The following is a 22,114-nucleotide window of genomic DNA, read 5'->3' as shown; positions in this document are numbered from 1 at the left end:
TTCCCATGTAATGTAGTTTAAAAAGTGGATTATTTTGCTCTTCACTCGCAGTCGCTTAGCAGCCTAGACCTACTCCCTACCAAAACAGCCTAATCCACTGACTTGTCTGATAATTAAACAATGTGATTTTGTTTAACTGAATCTTTGTCTGTATAGGCTATTTGGTTAATTGGTTTCTGGCTGGGCAAATTACGTGGAGATGGTATAGCTTATCTATTAGTTTTCTCATCTATCACTGATAAGAAACATTTAGCATGCAATAATGTAGCCAAAATCATGTATAGGCCTATTATTTAGCTCGATCGCATATAGGCAACTCAAACACCCGCGGAGGTTGGGAAATATTTGAGACTCGCATGCTTTTGAAAATAGGATTGTTTATATTTTGTATCGGTATCCTGATGAAGGTAAGACCCTTCTCCTGCTCCCTACCAAAGCGGAGTGAGGGTAGGAAGGAAATGACACATGGGCTTTGTTTCAAAATATAGCTTTGTTATATGACAGTGTTCTATACGTTTCCATGACACAAGTTGTGTGGGAAAAATATTTGTTGCATTTTAATATTCCATCATATTCATCAGGGTAGGTGTGTCTTGCCTGTTTAATTAACAAAATAACAAGCTATTGATTTAATTTGGATTGCGTAGCCATGGCTGCACAGACCGGTAACATAGGCCTAATTAAACTCAAAATATGATATTCTATTATTTTGAAAGTATGTTATATTAGTCTTATGTTTCTTAGGACCTAACAGCAAGTAATAATGGATTTATTTTTCAAGGTGTATATTCTCAATGAATTTTATTAAAATAGAAGCCCACCCACATCTGCACACCACAACTTCCACTCCCCCCCGGCATGCTGGCATGCGCAAGGGAGGTATGAAAGGTGGATGCAGAAAAGAAGGTGGTAAAAATGGGCCTGTTTGTAAGGGGGTCATATAATTATTAATTTTTATTTATTTATTAGGATCCCCATAAGCTAACGCCGTAACGCTAGCTAATCTTCCTGGTGTCCAACACAAATGAACAAGACATTACAAACAACCACAAATCAATACTTCAAACATTCAACAAGTAGACAATACAGACAATTAAACATTGCCCAGGCAAAATACCGTAAAATACAGGCAAAAAACGTACATCCTATGTGAAAACAGTATTTCATTGTGTTTATATGTGTGTTAGAGTGTGTGTTAGATCATGTGGATGTGTGTTAGAGTGTGTCTCCTAGCACTCAGTTATCTGCTCGGTACCTCCTGGAGGATGAGGAAAACCACCAGGCAGCTCCATCCTACACTATGATTACTCTGCTATCAACTCATTATGTCTTAATAATCCATCCCTATGATTACTCTGCTATCAACTCATTATGTCTTAATAATCCATCCCTATGATTACTCTGCTATCAACTCATTTTGTCTTAATAATTCATCCCTATGTTTACTCTGCTATCGTCCCATTATGTCTTAATAATCCATCCCTATGTTTACTCTGCTATCGTCTCATTATGTCTTAATAATCCATCCCTATGTTTACTCTGCTATCGTCTCATTATGTCTTAATAATCCATCCCTATGTTTACTCTGCTATCGTCTCATTATGTCTTAATAATCCATCCCTATGATTACTCTGCTATCGTCTCGTTATGTCTTAATAATCCATCCCTATGATTAGGGATGCTAATTATACTGCATGTGTGTGTTTATACTGTAATACTGTAATTGCTTAATTACAGTATACCTTAATAATGTATACTCGGGATAATCTGGCCATATGGTTGCAATCAACCCTACTGTAGTCTGTTCATTCACTGCTTTGGTTTAATGCTGTGTTGTGGTGGAAATCTGTGGGTCTTTTGTGATTTTTCCCAAGACTTCAGTTCAGTGTAAGTTCTTCGTCTCTCTAGCAGACAGTGAGTTTGTCGTATTTGGTGTAGCTCTTTCCTGCAGTCAAATAACCAAAATCGCCCTCAATTGGCCTCATAGGTGAAATTTTCATAATTTCATAATCAATGCAAAAAAAATTATTAAAAAAATGTACGCTGAAAATCCGGTGTTTCTATGTCAAACGGTTGTGTTATATTTCAGTCTTCTGTGATGTATATAAAGTGTAATATTGGGATGTAAACTCAAAATAATACAATAATACAATTTATCTGACATGGTACAGGGGTCTTCTTTCTTTAAACCCATAACCATGTGTGTGAGTGTCACGGATTCCCCCGGTAGGTCTACGTCACCGGCCTCTAGGCTGAACTGTCTCATTAAGCACACCTGATTCCAATTCCCCTGATTAGTAATTGTATATATGTGCCCTCTGTTCACCATTGTCTTGTTGGTTATTTTTCCATGGCCGTGTGAGTACCTGTGCTTTGTTGTTTTGGCTTACGTGTATTGTGTACTCGTTATTACAGATCTCGTCCCGTGTATTTATTAGAGGTGTAACCTCACCTCTTTTGTTTTGGTTACATCCCTGTGTTTACATTTTTTAAATTTCACCTTTATTTAAACAGGTAGGCTAGATGAGAACAAGTTCTCATTTGCAACTGTGACCTGGCCAAGATAAAGCAAAGCAGTTCAACACATACAGCAACACAGAGTTACACAGGGAATAAACAAACATACAATCAATAATACAGTAGAAACCTCTCTTATCCTACCTCATTTGCACATGCTGTATATAGAGTTAAGGCAATAAATAAGCCATGGTGGCGAAGTAATTACAATATAGCAATTAAACACTGGAATGGTAGAATGTGCAGAAAATTAATGTGTAAGTAGAGATACTGGGGAGCAAAGGAGCAAGATAAATAAATAAACAAATAGTATGGGGATGAGGTAGATTGGATGGGCTATTTACAGATGAGCTATGTACAGGTGCAGTGATCTGTGCGTTTTCTGACAGCTGGTGCTTAAAGCTAGTGAGGGAGGTAAGAGTCTCCAGCTTCAGAGATTTTTGTAGTTCGTTCCAGTCATTGGCAGCAGAGAACTGGAAGGAGAGACGGCCAAAGGAAGAATTGGCTTTGGGGGTGACCAGTGAGATACACCTGCTGGAGCACGTGCTACGGGTGGGTGCTGCTATGGTGACCAGTGAGCTGAGATAAGGCGGGGCTTTACCTCGCAAAGACTTATAGATGACCTGGAGCCAGTGGGTTTGGCGACAAATATGAAGCGAGGGCCAGCCAACGAGAGCATACAGGTCGCAGTGGTGGGTAGTATATGGGGCTTTGGTGACAAAACGGATGGCCCTGTGATAGACTGCATCCAATTTGCTGAGTATAGTGTTGGAGGCTATTTTGTAAATCACATCGCCAAAGTCAAGGATCGGTAGGATAGTCAGTTTTACGAGGGTATGTTTGGCAGCATGAGTGAAGGAGGCTTTATTGCGAAATAGGACGCCTATTCTAGATTTAATTTAGGATTGGAGATGCTTAATGTGAGTCTGGAAGGAGAGTTTACAGTCTAACCAGACACCTAGGTATTTGTAGTTGTCCACATATTCTAAGTAAGAACCGTCCAGAGTAGTGATGCTGGACGGGCGGGCAGGTGCAGGCAGCGATCGGTTGAAGAGCATGCATTTAGTTTTACTTGCATTTAAGAGCAGTTGGAGGCCACGGAAGTAGAGTTGTATGGCATTGAAGTTCATCTGGAGGTTAGTTAACTTCTTATGGTCAGGTGGGATGGTAGCGTCCCACCTGGCCAACATCCGGTGAAATTGCAGAGCGCGAAATTTAAACTACAGAATTATAAATATTTAACTTTCATAAAATCACAAGTGTAATACATCAAAATAAAGCTTAACTTATTGTTAATCCAGCCGCTGTGTAACGGCAGCCTTCCCTCTCTTCACTAGAAGAGAGAGTGTAGCAGGGATTGGACCAACACGCAGCGTAGCCAGTGCTCAACATGTTTAATTTAAACGAAAACAGTGAACACTTACAACGATACAAAACAACAAAATGTGGCAAACCGAAACAGTCCTATCTGGTGCAGACAAAACACAGAGACAGGAAACAACCACCCACAATCCCCAACACAAAACAAGCCACCTATATATGATTCTCAATCAGGCACAACGATTGACAGCTGCCTCTGATTGAGAACCATATTAGGCTGGACACAGAAACAGACAAACTAGACACACAACATAGAATTCCCACCCAGCTCACGTCCTGACCAACACTAAACAAATGGTCCTTTTGTTCGATAATGTCCGTCTTTATATCCATAAAAACTCAGTTTAGCTGGCGCGCTTCAGTCAATAATCCACCCAGTTTCCCTACATCAAAATGCATCCAAAATGAATCTCAAACGTTTACTAATAAACTTTTCCAAACAAGTCAAACAACGTTTTTAATCAAACCTTAGGTACCCTAATACGTAAATAAACTATGAAATTTAAGACTGAGAATCGTTATTGTCTGTACCGGAGAAAAATACCAAAGAACGCGTTCTCTTCCACGCGCTTGGAAACACTACAGCCAAAATGGGAGCCACCTATAAAAACTACAATTTCTGGCTCATTTTTCCAAAAACCAGCATGAAACTCTTTCTAAAGACTGTTGACATCTAGTGGAAGCCCTAGGAACTATAAACTGGGAGGAGTTTGCCTTATAATAAAAGTGACAGCCATTGAAAACAGTGGTAGGCTGATAGTGGTAGGCTGAAAACAGTGGTAGGCTGAGTGTTTTCTATCCAAACATGATATGCATATCCTAGCTTCTGGGCCTGAGTAACAGGCAGTTTACTTTGGGCACGCTTTTCATCCGGATGTGAAAATACTGCCAGTGTCATTACGCTGCTAGTGCAGCGCGTCGGGATGGCATACTGCCATGGATTCCCCCGGTACTGCTGCTCATTCTGTGCACCATTTCCGGGGGTCTACGTCACCGGCCTCTAACTGTTTCATTACGCACACCTGATTCACCATTGTCTTGTCGGTTATTGTTCCCATGTCCGTTGGTCTTGAGTATATGTGCTTTGTTTCGGCTTTCGTGCTGCGTGGACTGTGTACTCATTATTACGGGTCCCGTGTATTGCTGTGCACTTGTTATTACGGGTCTTGTTCCGTGTATTGTTATTACGGGTCTCGTCGCCTGTATTTATTAGAGGTGTAACCACGCTCTTTGGTTTGGGTTACATCCCTGTGTTTTTACATACATGTTTGTTTTGTACTTCGTCCCCATGGCTTTCATGGCATGTTGTATTTTTGGGTGGAGTATTAAAACCCCCTATTACGAATTACTACGCCTGTCTCCAATCGTTTATACAACGTGACAGAGGTGTGTACTTTGGTTTCAAAGTAGATTTGTTTAAGATGACCAAAAACACTGTCACCCTAATTTTAGCCCACTGCAGTAAAATGTTAAAATATCAGGAGAGATAAATCATGCAATTTTTTTTATAGAAACCCCCCACTGAGCTTTTTGTTACTTTAATAATTTTTGTTCAAATTCAAGCATTCACTTTTTAAAATGGTAAATGCATTTTTTTTAATGCAGTAAACAAACTGAAGATGTCCAAGGTTGTCTTTGCAGGGGGCCAAAATAAATACAATTATTCTGGGGGGAAAAAAATAATAATGTCTTGGTTTTCTTTCATGTTATATTCTACTAAACACACTGCAGCGCTGAATCCAAGCAACCAACCACTTCAATATTGTGTTCTACACATAAAAACAACAAATCCCATTCACCTTGCAATCTCCCATGTGGTGAAATCCATTTAGCAAACCCACGCTCAGATCACATGGAGATCAGCTGAGCACTTTCTGGACCCGCCACTCTACAAGGCGCATTGTGTGACTTCCTGTGACTCTGCCGGGAGAAATTGTTTTTGATTTGTGAAAGCGACTGTCAAATGTTTGAAGCAGCGGGCGCTGTGGAGTGGTGTGTTTCCTGGAAGGGCTCTTTTTGACTGGTTGCGTTAGGCTCAGTAGGCTTGATGTGGTCTTAAACAGCATTGTCCCTCTCTGCTGGACCCTACTGGGGTCTCGGCAGAGGGGGGTTACCAGTAGCTGGACACAATCACAATCTACCCACTCACTCCTTCACTGCTGAAAGCCACAGCGTACAGGTCGTTTCTCACCGACAGACATTTTTGCACCTGTAAGACATGAGGTGAGGCTACTTCATACTTTCACTATTGGCCAACTGAAAACATATGCAAAGGTGAAATCGGTGATAATGGGCAGTTTTTTTAATGACAATATAAAGGATGCTACACTGTTTTGGACCTATAACAACACAAAATAGATCATGACAACCATATCAGAGCACAGGGTGATTCCAGTGTGTTTTCAGGACATCTATCGTAACCCACTTCAATGTGAATTAGAAGTGTTCCGAATCTCTCTTATTAGATTTATTTCAGAGACGTTACTCATGTTGCTGTCACCTTCAATTTAACTCGACTGAACAGGCTGCCCCAGGAGCCCAACAGAAGACAGATTCATCATGTTACAATATAGTAGAGAAACATCCTTTGTAGTCCTTAACTCTCGCTTTCGTTTTCTCTCTCTTTCACTCTCTATCCCTTGCGCTCTCTTTTCTTCCTCTCTTTCAGCCCTGAGTCCTTGGATCTCTATTTTCTCCCACCCGGGCGTGAGAGACTACTCTCAACTGACCCTTGATCTGACCAGGAATGAACTGATAGTGGGTGCAAGGTAAGAATGCATTCCTTCATTTATCTCTTGTTCATTTATCACTTAAGCAAAACACTCTGCCTGGCCCTGCACTTTGCTGCTGCTGAGAAGTCCTCACTGTCTATCATAGACCATGTTGAAATAAATTCACAAGTGGTAATCATGTTTTAAAGGGGTCTGAACTTCCTGATTTAACCTTGGTTCAATTATCCTCATCAGGAAATGAGACTGAGAACCAGATTTGGGCCATGGAGGCGTGTTTTGATGTGGGTGTTCGAACATGGAAAGCGTTTGTACTTTCACTCTGCCAAAACAGCACACAGTTAGTTACTCACCCTTCTAGATAACTTGAAACAGTCTAACCAGGTCTTGTGTCTGGAGCTAGCCTGGACTAGCTAACAAGCTAGCCAACTTCTTTCTCCAATTAGCTTCAGCCGGTTGGTGTGGGACAGTGGCCAAGTTCTTTTAGTTATCATTAAATGCTGTCAATATTTGTTTATGAATTTCTACAATTTATAGTTGGTTTGAGATTTGTAACTCATTGAAGGTTGGAGCTATTGACTTTAAATTATTGTCACGTGTACATTGTGTAATTTACTGATGATCTCTAACTAGCCCCATAGGGATATCAAATGTCAAACCAAATTGACCCTGGGTATGGAGCGAGTTAGCTGCCAAAAGGTTGAACATATGTATCGTTAAGATTGTAAGAAAATCCATACGTAAATTGTTAGATCATAAGAAAAGCCATGCGTGAAACGTAAAAATGAAATTTCACCTGTGAACATACAAACACCATTTTCTGATTATAGATTAACATTTTAGGCTTGAACAAATCTTGTTGCAATTCTGACGTACAATAATACCTTTCAGAGTTTTAGCAGTTTCATCTCAACAAAAAACATACACCAAACTGCCTGTGAGGAGTGCTATGTGAACAAGCGTACCACAGTATAAAAAACTGAAGTCAGGGAAACAGGAAAGAGGTATCCTGCACATTAAGTCTCTATTAGTCCTCAGTTGAGTTTACTTCACATTTAGGTAGCTAATGTAATGGATTTGTTTGGCAGCATAAGTCTAGATAGCACTAGCTGTATTATGCCTACAACAGTGAAGTTTCAGTCCGCTATGTGTATCTCTAAAGCATGGGCATATATCTGGGTGACGTGGACATCCCCATGCATGCGCCTTATCAAAATATGACAGATTTAATACTGCACCATCCCATTCTCTGGGCTCTGTCTGCAATCATAACCAGTAGTATCTACCAGGAATAATGAAACATAACCAGTAGTATCTACCAGGAATAATGAAACATAACCAGTAGTATCTACCAGGAATAATGAAACATAACCAGTAGTATCTACCAGGAATAATGAATCATAACCAGTAGTATCTACCAGGAATAATGCATCAGAACCAGTAGTATATTCCAGGAATAATGAATCATAACCAGTAGTATCTACCAGGAATAATGAAGCATAACCAGTAGTATCTACCAGGAATAATGAATCATAACCAGTAGTATCTACCAGGAATAATGAATCATAGCCAGTAGTATCTACCAGGAATAATGAATCATAACCAGTAGTATCTACCAGGAATAATGAATCAGAACCAGTAGTATCTACCAGGAATAATGAATCAGAACCAGTAGTATCTACCAGGAATAATAAATCAGAACCAGTAATATCTACCAGGAATAATGAATCAGAACCAGTAGTATCTACCAGGAATAATGAAACATAACCAGTAGTATCTACCAGGAATAATGAATCATAACCAGTAGTATCTACCAGGAATAATGAATCATAACCAGTAGTATCTACCAGGAATAATGAATCATAACCGGTAGTATCTACCAGGAATAATGAATCATAACCAGTAGTATCTACCAGGAATAATGAAACATAACCAGTAGTATCTACCAGGAATAATGAATCAGAACCAGTAGTATCTACCAGGAATAATGAATCAGAACCAGTAGTATCTACCAGGAATAATGAATCATAACCAGTAATATCTACCAGGAATAATGAATCATAACCAGTAGTATCTACCAGGAATAATGAGTCATAACCAGTAGTATCTACCAGGAATAATGAGTCATAACCAGTAGTATCTACCAGGAATAATGAATCATAACCAGTAGTATCTACCAGGAATAATGAATCATAACCAGTAGTATCTACCAGGAATAATGAAACATAACCAGTAGTATCTACCAGGAATAATGAATCAGAACCAGTAGTATCTACCAGGAATAATTAATCATAACCAGTAATATCTACCAGGAATAATTAATCATAACCAGTAATATCTACCAGGAATAATTAATCATAACCAGTAGTATCTACCAGGAATAATGAATCAGAACCAGTAGTATCTACCAGGAATAATGAGTCATAACCAGTAGTATCTACCAGGAATAATGAGTCATAACCAGTAGTATCTACCAGGAATAATGAGTCATAACCAGTAGTATCTACCAGGAATAATGAGTCATAAACAGTAATATCTACCAGGAATAATGAATCATAACCAGTAACATCTACCAGGAATAATGAATCATAACCAGTAACATCTACCAGGAATCATGAAACATAACCAGTAGTATCTACCAGGAATAATGAGTCATAACCAGTAATATCTACCAGGAATAATGAGTCATAACCAGTAGTATCTACCAGTAATAATGAATCATAACAAGTAGTATATAGAATGATAAGAGATGTTTGGTGAATCTATGAATTATGTATGACCACTGGAGTCACTCAAAAAATAATAATATTGGATATTTTATTAAATCACTTAATCTTGCCAAAGCATATTCTGCATGAGCGGTTAATATGAATTTTAACACATTTTTCATGATTTATATGAAACATATGGACTTTGAAATGAACAAGTGAGAGGTTAAATGTAGGCTAAGTCTGGCATAAGCTCATTCCCACACTAACAATACCTCTGTTGCAGTGGTCTTACTGTAGGTAGTCTCTGTATAGGCTATTCCTTCCAGCGCGACACTGCTGCCCAGTTGAAGAGCTTGTGATCTCCATGCAGCACCATACGCCTTTGGAAAAGCATCCCTCAGCCTCAGAAGATGCCCTTCTGGAGGCATGCAGCCACAGAGTCATTATACCCTAATGTAGGCCTATTTGCCTACTAACCAAATGAAGTCCACAGCATGCATGATGCGTGCAACTCGTCATTCCAACATATTTGAACATTTAATTCATCCTTCATTCAATTTAGTCAGTCAGTATGTCATCCATTCAGTCATTTGTCTGAGTTGCAATAGGAACTAAATCAAAGAGAATAGAACAGTCTTACCCATTTGTTTATTGAAATCCATGTGTGTATTCAAAATGATCAAGTTCTTTAGCCTATCACTTTAATAATTACATGTTTAATTTAGGCCGATGCAAATAAAAATAGCTCTTCAACTTTAGTGTGATGGTGTCTTGCAGAAGAATTTTTGAACTCTATGTGTTTTAAAATAGGGGTCCCTTTAAAAAAAGACCTTAGCTCACAGGCCTCAAAATATAGCCCTCTGAATAAATGTTAAACTAAATAGTTGAAGAGGCACATGCAGTGGCAATTCTTTCTATTTAGTTTAATACAATATATTGATGCAAAGCGTTAAAAACACAGTCGAAGTGCTGCTTTTTTGGGGGGACCGATTTTGCCTAATGATTTGTCATCTCACACACAATTTCTCTGTCCTTCACATCGGAGTGCTGCTGCAGGCTCTTTGCATGTCTTGACCAATCAGATTAAACGGAAAATTAGAGTTTGAGCGGTACAGGCACAAAGCTCATGGCGCCCTCTCCATTTTCCTAAGGTATTTATTTAGTAAGCGTGATAACACATCACTCTCAACAGACACAAGCAAAAACTCATTCATAAATGTAGTATCCTATACACCTAAACCTTAGCGATCTGATATGCTGTATTGCGTGGAAACAAGACTATTTTTCAGTCTGGTCAACTGTAGTCTAGCCTACTATGTGTCTCTCTGGTCAGGGTAAACAAAGCGGTGTGTATTTATAGACGATTGTTTGTGGTAAAATATTAATGGGATCAAATTTGGTTTATATTTAAACTTGGGCTGACTAGGCTACCCAAATTATGAACTGGAATTCATCAATAAACACAATGGCTGACAGTCTGTACATTTTTCATTAGGTCTATGGTTGCATAGGGCAGGACTACATAAAACAAGCTCAGCCCTGTGAGTTTTTTTATTGTCCAATCATGTTGCTTTCTCTGTGTCTGTGTAGGAAACTTCCCTAGTCCTTGGTAGCCTAGCATTTAGAGCACAAGGTCGTTGGTTTGAATACCAGAGCCGACAAGGTGAAAATACTGTCCATGTACCCTTGAGTAAGGCACTTAACCTTAATTTGCTCCAATACAATTCATATGAACAATCCCTTATGGAAAAAAACACATGATTTCACGTGACACCATGTATTTTTGAAACACTTCACATGTGATGATGTGGACTTTAACATGAGAAATAATGTGAAACCATTTTGTTTTTGGAACACTTCACATGTGTGAAGCAAACAAAATTTAGTTATGATACACACAGTGCTTTTAACTTTTAGTGTTATCAACTTACATATTTGACTCACTTTAACATACATGATGTTAACTGAAGGTACAAACACTAGGAGCACCTTCTTAATATGGAGTTGCACCCTCTTTTGCCTTCAGAAGAGCCACAATTTGTCGGGGCATGGACTGTACAAGGTGTCCAAAGCATTCCGAAGGGATTATGGCCCATTTAGACTCCAATGCTTCCCACGGTTGTGTGAAGTTGGCTGGATGTTCTTTGGGTGGTGGACCATTCTGATACACATGCAAAACTGTTGAGCGTGAAAAACCCAGCAATGTTGCAGTTCTAAACATACTTAAGCCGGTGCGCCTGGTACCTACTACCATATCCCGTTCAAAGGCACTTTAATATTTTGTCTTGCTCATTCACCCTCTGAATGGCACATATACACAATCCATGTCTCAATGCCTAAAAATCCTTTAACCTGTCTCCTCCCCTTCATCTACATTGATTTAACAAGTGACGTCAATAAGGGATCATAGCTTTCACCTAGTCAGTCTAAGTCATGGAAAAAGCATATGTTCCTAATGTTTTGTACACTGTGTTAGTTTATTTATGCAGTCATTATTATTCAACATGTCCTTATCTGTGATTTGAACTCACAACCTCCTGTTTCATGGCAGGTTCATGGCATTCTAATCTTCCTTTTACGCCACCATGTCTGTATCATTAAATCATTTCACCTGTATTCCTACACGTTGAACTTTAAAGTATATCTCAGTCTTGTTAAAAATACACTCAAGAAAATGTCATGTGAAGTGTTCCAAAAACACATGATTTCACATGCGAAATGTCACATGTCAAGTCTTACTAAAACACGCTATCATATGTGCAATTCATGTAGTTTTTCCGTAAGGGACTACACGGTTGCAGAGTTTTCATCCTCGCCAAGGCCATGATTTATTTTTTTAACCATGTGACCTGATTAGAAAAAATCTGGTCCCATCATAGCCCATATTAAACCTTTTAACAACAGATTAATCACTTCATATTGTGTAAGGTCCAGAGGTTTACCTGGTTAGGTTACCAGATTAGGAAAAACTACGGGCCCCAGTTTTTTTTCTTTTTCGCCAAGCCACTCTGGGACCTGTGGTGCCATTTCTGACTGACTGGAACAGAAAACATACACAACTGCCATGTAAACTAAGTGTTTATTAACTGATTGTTTTAACTGTTATTTCCTCTCTGTCATTTTTACACAGAAATTTCCTCTTCAGATTGAGTCTCAACAACGTGTCTCTCATCCAGGTAAAATAAACCCACCTCCTCTCTTCTCTTGCTGCTGTGTGTGTGTGTTGTCCAGTTACATATAATCTGATAATCTGAACTAATCAATTATTCCAGCAAGAATATTGTAATCAGATTGGATACTTTTGAAAAACTCTGATTATTTTTCAATTCCAAAAGGATGTTTGTGTAAAAGTACATTATGACATAATTTCTGTTTTCTCAAAGACATTCAGTTCAGCCTTGGAAAAAAGGTGCCAGTTTTAAATTAATTCCACTCAAACGAGTCTGACCACAAGTCAGTCCACTATGATGACACACCAAATGCGTTTGGTGGATCCTTTTTGTCGTCGTCTTATGCCTCTTAAAGGGTAACTCTCAACCCCAATTTCCGCCTTTGCCCTTACCCCTTCAAATTTTCAAAACATGCATTCAGGTGAGAAGTAGTGGTTGGGGGGAATTGCTAATAAATATTCATTTTGGGGGTGGGTAGAGGTAGTTGTACCTGATTCCAAAAGTTTCTCTCTAAAATATACCAGGAGTCCTGGCACGCTCTGATAATAAAATGATGTGCATCATAAGCAAATATGGCTCTGGACATTTAGCTCACAGTGGTAAGGCACTTAGTTGCTGACATCTATTGCCACTTGCGGTGTAAATTTGAATCGCCCATGAGACGCAAAATAAATGTGGACTCACATTTATTGCGGTATTGTGTTGGGAAGAAAAGTGCAATCATCACCTTGGAAATGAAGATTAATTCAATCCAACTCCCATTGCAGTATTTACACAGTAGCTATTTTTCTAATGGTCAAATTAACTCATAGATTGGTCTTGGGTACTATATAAAAACCTACAACTACTACCAGGGCGTCCCCTCTCACAGGCATGCTTTCACTTTTCAGAATTAGAAGTGTATGGCAGGGGATAAATAATGTAAATAAAGGATTTGAAAAAATATATATATCTGCCTGAGGCCTCCCGAGTTGCACAGTGGTCTAAGGCACTGCATTGCTGTGCCACTAGAGATTCTGGGTTCGAGTCCAGGCTCTGTTGCACCTGGCCGCAACTGGGACACCAGTTGGCGCACAATTGGCCCAGCGTCATCCGGATTAGGGGAGGGTTTGGCTGGCAGGGATGTCCTTGTCCCATTGTGCACTAGCAACTCCTGTGGCGGGCCGGGCGCAGTCCACGCTGACACGTTTGCCAGGTGTACGGTGTTTCCTCTGACACATTGGTGTGGCTGGCTTCTGGGTTAAGTGGGCATTGTCTCAAGAAGCAGTGCGGCTTAGTTGGGTTGTGTTTCAGAGGACGCATGGCTCTTGACCTTTGCCTCTCCTGAGTCTGTACGGGAGTTGCAGCGATCAGACAAGACTGTAACTACCAATTGGATACCACGAAAAAAGGGTTCTTTTTTTATTTAAAAAAAATCTCTATATATCTGCCCAATGTGGTATTAGAACTCACAAATATGAGCCAACTGTCTAAGCATACTGCACCACCAATCAGTCATAGCAGTTGGAGAAAAATACAATGACTTGACATTTCTTGTTACGATGGATGTAGCTACGAATATAACCATATAATCCTAATAGCCTACATTTAGTTTTCTTCATAAAAGCACATAGATGTGTATGAAACGGTAATAAAAAATGTTGAATTATGTCATATGCAGAAATGTGCCTAACTGCCTTTTGGATTTAGTCAAGGAAGCATCATGCAAAATGTATTGGTACACTCCACTTACCAAGGCGATTGCCAAAAAAGGACGCTGTAACCTGCTTTTATATTGAGGCTTGAGGTGGTACCACCCAGCACATCTAGAAGGGAGTGTATTTCATAACGAACCCCTTCCTTGAGGTGGTACCACCCAGCACATCTAGAAGGGAGTGTACTTCATACTGAACCCCTTCCTTGAGGTGGTACCACCCAGCACATCTAGAAGGGAGTGTATTTCATACTGAACCCCTTGAGGTGGTACAACCCAGCACATCTAGAAGGGAGTGTATTTCATAACGAACCCCTTCCTTGAGGTGGTACCACCCAGCACATCTAGAAGGGAGTGTACTTCATACTGAACCCCTTCCTTGAGGTGGTACCACCCAGCACATCTAGAAGGGAGTGTACTTCATACTGAACCCCTTCCTTGAGGTGGTACCACCCAGCACATCTAGAAGGGGGTGTACTTCATAACAAACCCCTTCCTTGAGGTGGTACCACCCAGCACATCTAGAAGGGAGTGTATTTCCTACTGAACCCCTTCCTTGAGGTGGTACCACCCAGCACATCTAGAAGGGAGTGTATTTCATACTGAACCCCTTCCTTGAGGTGGTACCACCCAGCACATCTAGAAGGGAGTGTACTTCATACTGAACCCCTTCCTTGAGGTGGTACCACCCAGCACATCTAGAAGGGAGTGTACTTCATACTGAACCCCTTCCTTGAGGTGGTACCACCCAGCACATCTAGAAGGGAGTGTACTTCATACTGAACCCCTTCCTTGAGGTGGTACCACCCAGCACATCTAGAAGGGAGTGTATTTCATACTGAACCCCTTCCTTGAGGTGGTACCACCCAGCACATCTAGAAGGGAGTGTACTTCATACTGAACCCCTTCCTTGAGGTGGTACCACCCAGCACATCTAGAAGGGAGTGTATTTCATACTGAACCCCTTCCTTGAGGTGGTACCACCCAGCACATCTAGAAGGGAGTGTATTTCATACTGAACCCCTTCCTTGAGGTGGTACCACCCAGCACATCTAGAAGGGAGTGTATTTCATACTGAACCCCTTCCTTGAGGTGGTACCACCCAGCACATCTACAAGGGAGTGTATTTCATACTGAACCCCTTCCTTGAGGTGGTACCACCCAGCACATCTAGAAGGGAGTGTATTTCATACTGAACCCCTTCCTTGAGGTGGTACCACCCAGCACATCTAGAAGGGAGTGTATTTCATACTGAACCCCTTCCTTGAGGTGGTACCACCCAGCACATCTAGAAGGGAGTGTATTTCATACTGAACCCCTTCCTTGAGGTGGTACCACCCAGCACATCTACAAGGGAGTGTATTTCATACTGAACCCCTTCCTTGAGGTGGTACCACCCAGCACATCTACAAGGGAGTGTATTTCATACTGAACCCCTTCCTTGAGGTGGTACCACCCAGCACATCTAGAAGGGAGTGTATTTCATACTGAACCCCTTCCTTGAGGTGGTACCACCCAGCACATCTAGAAGGGAGTGTACTTCACACTGAACCCCTTCCTTGAGGTGGTACCACCCAGCACATCTAGAAGGGAGTGTACTTCATACTGAACCCCTTCCTTGAGGTGGTACCACCCAGCACATCTAGAAGGGAGTGTATTTCATACTGAACCCCTTCCTTGAGGTGGTACCACCCAGCACATCTAGAAGGGAGTGTACTTCATACTGAACCCCTTCCTTGAGGTGGTACCACCCAGCACATCTAGAAGGGAGTGTACTTCATACTGAACCCCTTCCTTGAGGTGGTACCACCCAGCACATCTAGAAGGGAGTGTATTTCATACTGAACCCCTTCCTTGAGGTGGTACCACCCAGCACATCTAGAAGGGATTGTATTTCATAACGAACCCCTTCCTTGAGGTGGTACCACCCAGCACATCTAGAAGGGATTGTATTTCATAACGAACCCCTTCCTTGAGGTGGTACCACCCAGCACATCTAGAAGGGAGTGTACTTCATACTGAACCCCTTCCTTGAGGTGGTACCACCCAGCACATCTAGAAGGGAGTGTATTTCATACTGAACCCCTTCCTTGAGGTGGTACCACCCAGCACATCTAGAAGGGAGTGTACTTCATACTGAACCCCTTCCTTGAGGTGGTACCACCCAGCACATCTAGAAGGGAGTGTACTTCATAACAATCCCCTTCCTTGAGGTGGTACCACCCAGCACATCTAGAAGGGAGTGTACTTCATACTGAACCCCTTCCTTGAGGTGGTACCACCCAGCACATCTAGAAGGGAGTGTATTTCATAACGAACCCCTTCCTTGAGGTGGTACCACCCAGCACATCTAGAAGGGAGTGTACTTCATACTGAACCCCTTCCTTGAGGTGGTACCACCCAGCACATCTAGAAGGGAGTGTACTTCACACTGAACCCCTTCCTTGAGGTGGTACCACCCAGCACATCTAGAAGGGAGTGTACTTCACACTGAACCCCTTCCTTGAGGTGGTACCACCCATCACATCTAGAAGGGAGTGTACTTCACACGTAACCCCTTCCTTGAGGTGGTACCACCCAGCACATCTAGAAGGGAGTGTACTTCATACTGAACCCCTTCCTTGAGGTGGTACCACCCAGCACATCTAGAAGGGAGTGTACTTCATACTGAACCCCTTCCTTGAGGTGGTACCACCCAGCACATCTAGAAGGGATTGTATTTCATAACGAACCCCTTCCTTGAGGTGGTACCACCCAGCACATCTAGAAGGGAGTGTATTTCATACTGAACCCCTTCCTTGAGGTGGTACCACCCAGCACATCTAGAAGGGATTGTATTTCATAACGAACCCCTTCCTTGAGGTGGTACCACCCAGCACATCTAGAAGGGAGTGTACTTCATACTGAACCCCTTCCTTGAGGTGGTACCACCCAGCACATCTAGAAGGGAGTGTACTTCATACTGAACCCCTTCCTTGAGGTGGTACCACCCAGCACATCTAGAAGGGAGTGTACTTCATACTGAACCCCTTCCTTGAGGTGGTACCACCCAGCACATCTAGAAGGGAGTGTATTTCATACTGAACCCCTTCCTTGAGGTGGTACCACCCAGCACATCTAGAAGGGATTGTATTTCATAATGAACCCCTTCCTTGAGGTGGTACCACCCAGCACATCTAGAAGGGAGTGTATTTCATACTGAACCCCTTCCTTGAGGTGGTACCACCCAGCACATCTAGAAGGGATTGTATTTCATAACGAACCCCTTCCTTGAGGTGGTACCACCCAGCACATCTAGAAGGGAGTGTACTTCATACTGAACCCCTTCATTGAGGTGGTACCACCCAGCACATCTAGAAGGGAGCGTACTTCATACTGAACCCCTTCCTTGAGGTGGTACCACCCAGCACATCTAGAAGGGAGTGTACTTCATACTGAACCCCTTCCTTGAGGTGGTACCACCCAGCACATCTAGAAGGGAGTGTATTTCATACTGAACCCCTTCCTTGAGGTGGTACCACCCAGCACATCTAGAAGGGAGTGTACTTCATACTGAACCCCTTCCTTGAGGTGGTACCACCCAGCACATCTAGAAGGGAGTGTACTTCATAACAATCCCCTTCCTTGAGGTGGTACCACCCAGCACATCTAGAAGGGAGTGTACTTCATACTGAACCCCTTCCTTGAGGTGGTACCACCCAGCACATCTAGAAGGGATTGTATTTCATAACGAACCCCTTCCTTGAGGTGGTACCACCCAGCACATCTAGAAGGGAGTGTATTTCATACTGAACCCCTTCCTTGAGGTGGTACCACCCAGCACATCTAGAAGGGATTGTATTTCATAACGAACCCCTTCCTTGAGGTGGTACCACCCAGCACATCTAGAAGGGAGTGTACTTCATACTGAACCCCTTCCTTGAGGTGGTACCACCCAGCACATCTAGAAGGGAGTGTACTTCATACTGAACCCCTTCCTTGAGGTGGTACCACCCAGCACATCTAGAAGGGAGTGTATTTCATACTGAACCCCTTCCTTGAGGTGGTACCACCCAGCACATCTAGAAGGGATTGTATTTCATAACGAACCCCTTCCTTGAGGTGGTACCACCCAGCACATCTAGAAGGGAGTGTATTTCATACTGAACCCCTTCCTTGAGGTGGTACCACCCAGCACATCTAGAAGGGAGTGTACTTCATACTGAACCCCTTCCTTGAGGTGGTACCACCCAGCACATCTAGAAGGGAGTGTACTTCATAACAATCCCCTTCCTTGAGGTGGTACCACCCAGCACATCTAGAAGGGAGTGTACTTCATACTGAACCCCTTCCTTGAGGTGGTACCACCCAGCACATCTAGAAGGGAGTGTATTTCATAACGAACCCCTTCCTTGAGGTGGTACCCCCCAGCACATCTAGAAGGGAGTGTACTTCATACTGAACCCCTTCCTTGAGGTGGTACCACCCAGCACATCTAGAAGGGAGTGTACTTCACACTGAACCCCTTCCTTGAGGTGGTACCACCCAGCACATCTAGAAGGGAGTGTACTTCACACTGAACCCCTTCCTTGAGGTGGTACCACCCAGCACATCTAGAAGGGAGTGTACTTCATACTGAACCCCTTCCTTGAGGTGGTACCACCCAGCACATCTAGAAGGGATTGTATTTCATAACGAACCCCTTCCTTGAGGTGGTACCACCCAGCACATCTAGAAGGGAGTGTATTTCATACTGAACCCCTTCCTTGAGGTGGTACCACCCAGCACATCTAGAAGGGATTGTATTTCATAACGAACCCCTTCCTTGAGGTGGTACCACCCAGCACATCTAGAAGGGAGTGTACTTCATACTGAACCCCTTCCTTGAGGTGGTACCACCCAGCACATCTAGAAGGGAGTGTACTTCATACTGAACCCCTTCCTTGAGGTGGTACCACCCAGCACATCTAGAAGGGAGTGTACTTCATACTGAACCCCTTCCTTGAGGTGGTACCACCCAGCACATCTAGAAGGGAGTGTATTTCATACTGAACCCCTTCCTTGAGGTGGTACCACCCAGCACATCTAGAAGGGATTGTATTTCATAACGAACCCCTTCCTTGAGGTGGTACCACCCAGCACATCTAGAAGGGAGTGTATTTCATACTGAACCCCTTCCTTGAGGTGGTACCACCCAGCACATCTAGAAGGGATTGTATTTCATAACGAACCCCTTCCTTGAGGTGGTACCACCCAGCACATCTAGAAGGGAGTGTACTTCATACTGAACCCCTTCCTTGAGGTGGTACCACCCAGCACATCTAGAAGGGAGTGTACTTCATACTGAACCCCTTCCTTGAGGTGGTACCACCCAGCACATCTAGAAGGGAGCGTACTTCATACTGAACCCCTTCCTTGAGGTGGTACCACCCAGCACATCTAGAAGGGAGTGTACTTCATACTGAACCCCTTCCTTGAGGTGGTACCACCCAGCACATCTAGAAGGGAGTGTATTTCATACTGAACCCCTTCCTTGAGGTGGTACCACCCAGCACATCTAGAAGGGAGTGTACTTCATACTGAACCCCTTCCTTGAGGTGGTACCACCCAGCACATCTAGAAGGGAGTGTACTTCATAACAATCCCCTTCCTTGAGGTGGTACCACCCAGCACATCTAGAAGGGAGTGTACTTCATACTGAACCCCTTCCTTGAGGTGGTACCACCCAGCACATCTAGAAGGGATTGTATTTCATAACGAACCCCTTCCTTGAGGTGGTACCACCCAGCACATCTAGAAGGGAGTGTATTTCATACTGAACCCCTTCCTTGAGGTGGTACCACCCAGCACATCTAGAAGGGATTGTATTTCATAACGAACCCCTTCCTTGAGGTGGTACCACCCAGCACATCTAGAAGGGAGTGTACTTCATACTGAACCCCTTCCTTGAGGTGGTACCACCCAGCACATCTAGAAGGGAGTGTACTTCATACTGAACCCCTTCCTTGAGGTGGTACCACCCAGCACATCTAGAAGGGAGTGTACTTCATACTGAACCCCTTCCTTGAGGTGGTACCACCCAGCACATCTAGAAGGGAGTGTACGTCATACTGAACCCCTTCCTTGAGGTGGTACCACCCAGCACATCTAGAAGGGAGTGTACTTCATACTGAACCCCTTCCTTGAGGTGGTACCACCCAGCACATCTAGAAGGGAGTGTACTTCATACTGAACCCCTTCCTTGAGGTGGTACCACCCAGCACATCTAGAAGGGAGTGTATTTCATACTGAACCCCTTCCTTGAGGTGGTACCACCCAGCACATCTAGAAGGGAGTGTACTTCATACTGAACCCCTTCCTTGAGGTGGTACCACCCAGCACATCTAGAAGGGAGTGTATTTCATAACGAACCCCTTCCTTGAGGTGGTACCCCCCAGCACATATAGAAGGGAGTGTACTTCATACTGAACCCCTTCCTTGAGGTGGTACCACCCAGCACATCTAGAAGGGAGTGTACTTCATACTGAACCCCTTCCTTGAGGGGGTACCACCCAGCACATCTAGAAGGGAGTAAACTTCATACTGAACCCCTTCCTTGAGGTGGTACCACCCAGCACATCTAGAAGGGAGTGTACTTCATACTGAACCCCTTCCTTGAGGTGGTACCACCCAGCACATCTACAAGGGAGTGTACTTCATACTGAACCCCTTCCTTGAGGTGGTACCACCCAGCACATCTAGAAGGGAGTGTACTTCATACTGAACCCCTTCCTTGAGGTGGTACCACCCAGCACATCTAGAAGGGATTGTATTTCATAACGAACCCCTTCCTTGAGGTGGTACCACCCAGCACATCTAGAAGGGAGTGTACTTCATACTGAACCCCTTCCTTGAGGTGGTACCACCCAGCACATCTAGAAGGGAGTGTACTTCATACTGAACCCCTTCCTTGAGGTGGTACCACCCAGCACATCTAGAAGGGAGTGTACTTCATACTGAACCCCTTCCTTGAGGTGGTACCACCCAGCACATCTAGAAGGGAGTGTACTTCATACTGAACCCCTTCCTTGAGGTGGTACCACCCAGCACATCTAGAAGGGAGTGTACTTCATACTGAACCCCTTCCTTGAGGTGGTACCACCCAGCACATCTAGAAGGGAGTGTACTTCATACTGAACCCCTTCCTTGAGGTGGTACCACCCAGCACATCTAGAAGGGAGTGTACGTCATACTGAACCCCTTCCTTGAGGTGGTACCACCCAGCACATCTAGAAGGGAGTGTACTTCATACTGAACCCCTTCCTTGAGGTGGTACCACCCAGCACATCTAGAAGGGAGTGTACTTCATACTGAACCCCTTCCTTGAGGTGGTACCACCCAGCACATCTAGAAGGGAGTGTATTTCATACTGAACCCCTTCCTTGAGGTGGTACCACCCAGCACATCTAGAAGGGAGTGTACTTCATACTGAACCCCTTCCTTGAGGTGGTACCACCCAGCACATCTAGAAGGGAGTGTATTTCATAACGAACCCCTTCCTTGAGGTGGTACCCCCCAGCACATATAGAAGGGAGTGTACTTCATACTGAACCCCTTCCTTGAGGTGGTACCACCCAGCACATCTAGAAGGGAGTGTACTTCATACTGAACCCCTTCCTTGAGGGGGTACCACCCAGCACATCTAGAAGGGAGTAAACTTCATACTGAACCCCTTCCTTGAGGTGGTACCACCCAGCACATCTAGAAGGGAGTGTACTTCATACTGAACCCCTTCCTTGAGGTGGTACCACCCAGCACATCTACAAGGGAGTGTACTTCATACTGAACCCCTTCCTTGAGGTGGTACCACCCAGCACATCTAGAAGGGAGTGTACTTCATACTGAACCCCTTCCTTGAGGTGGTACCACCCAGCACATCTAGAAGGGATTGTATTT

General features: G+C 43.1%; 1 protein-coding gene across 1 annotated transcript in view; it reads left to right on the top strand.

Moving 5' to 3' along the window:
• The first annotated feature begins 649 nt into the window (after nucleotides 1-649).
• Nucleotides 650-22,114, top strand: part of LOC120063950 (semaphorin-5B-like) — a 181,388-nt gene continuing 159,923 nt past the window's right edge. Inside the window, exons 1-3 of the mRNA XM_039014259.1 lie at nucleotides 650-665; nucleotides 6,566-6,665; nucleotides 12,468-12,513. Of these exons, the coding sequence (XP_038870187.1) occupies nucleotides 650-665; nucleotides 6,566-6,665; nucleotides 12,468-12,513 (162 nt within the window). The remainder of the gene's footprint in view (nucleotides 666-6,565; nucleotides 6,666-12,467; nucleotides 12,514-22,114) is intronic.

Source organism: Salvelinus namaycush, chromosome 19 (assembly GCF_016432855.1).
Source record: "Salvelinus namaycush isolate Seneca chromosome 19, SaNama_1.0, whole genome shotgun sequence".
In the NCBI taxonomy this organism is placed as follows: domain Eukaryota; kingdom Metazoa; phylum Chordata; class Actinopteri; order Salmoniformes; family Salmonidae; genus Salvelinus; species Salvelinus namaycush.
Note: the sequence above shows the minus strand (reverse complement) of the source record. Positions and strands in the feature narration are given on the sequence as shown.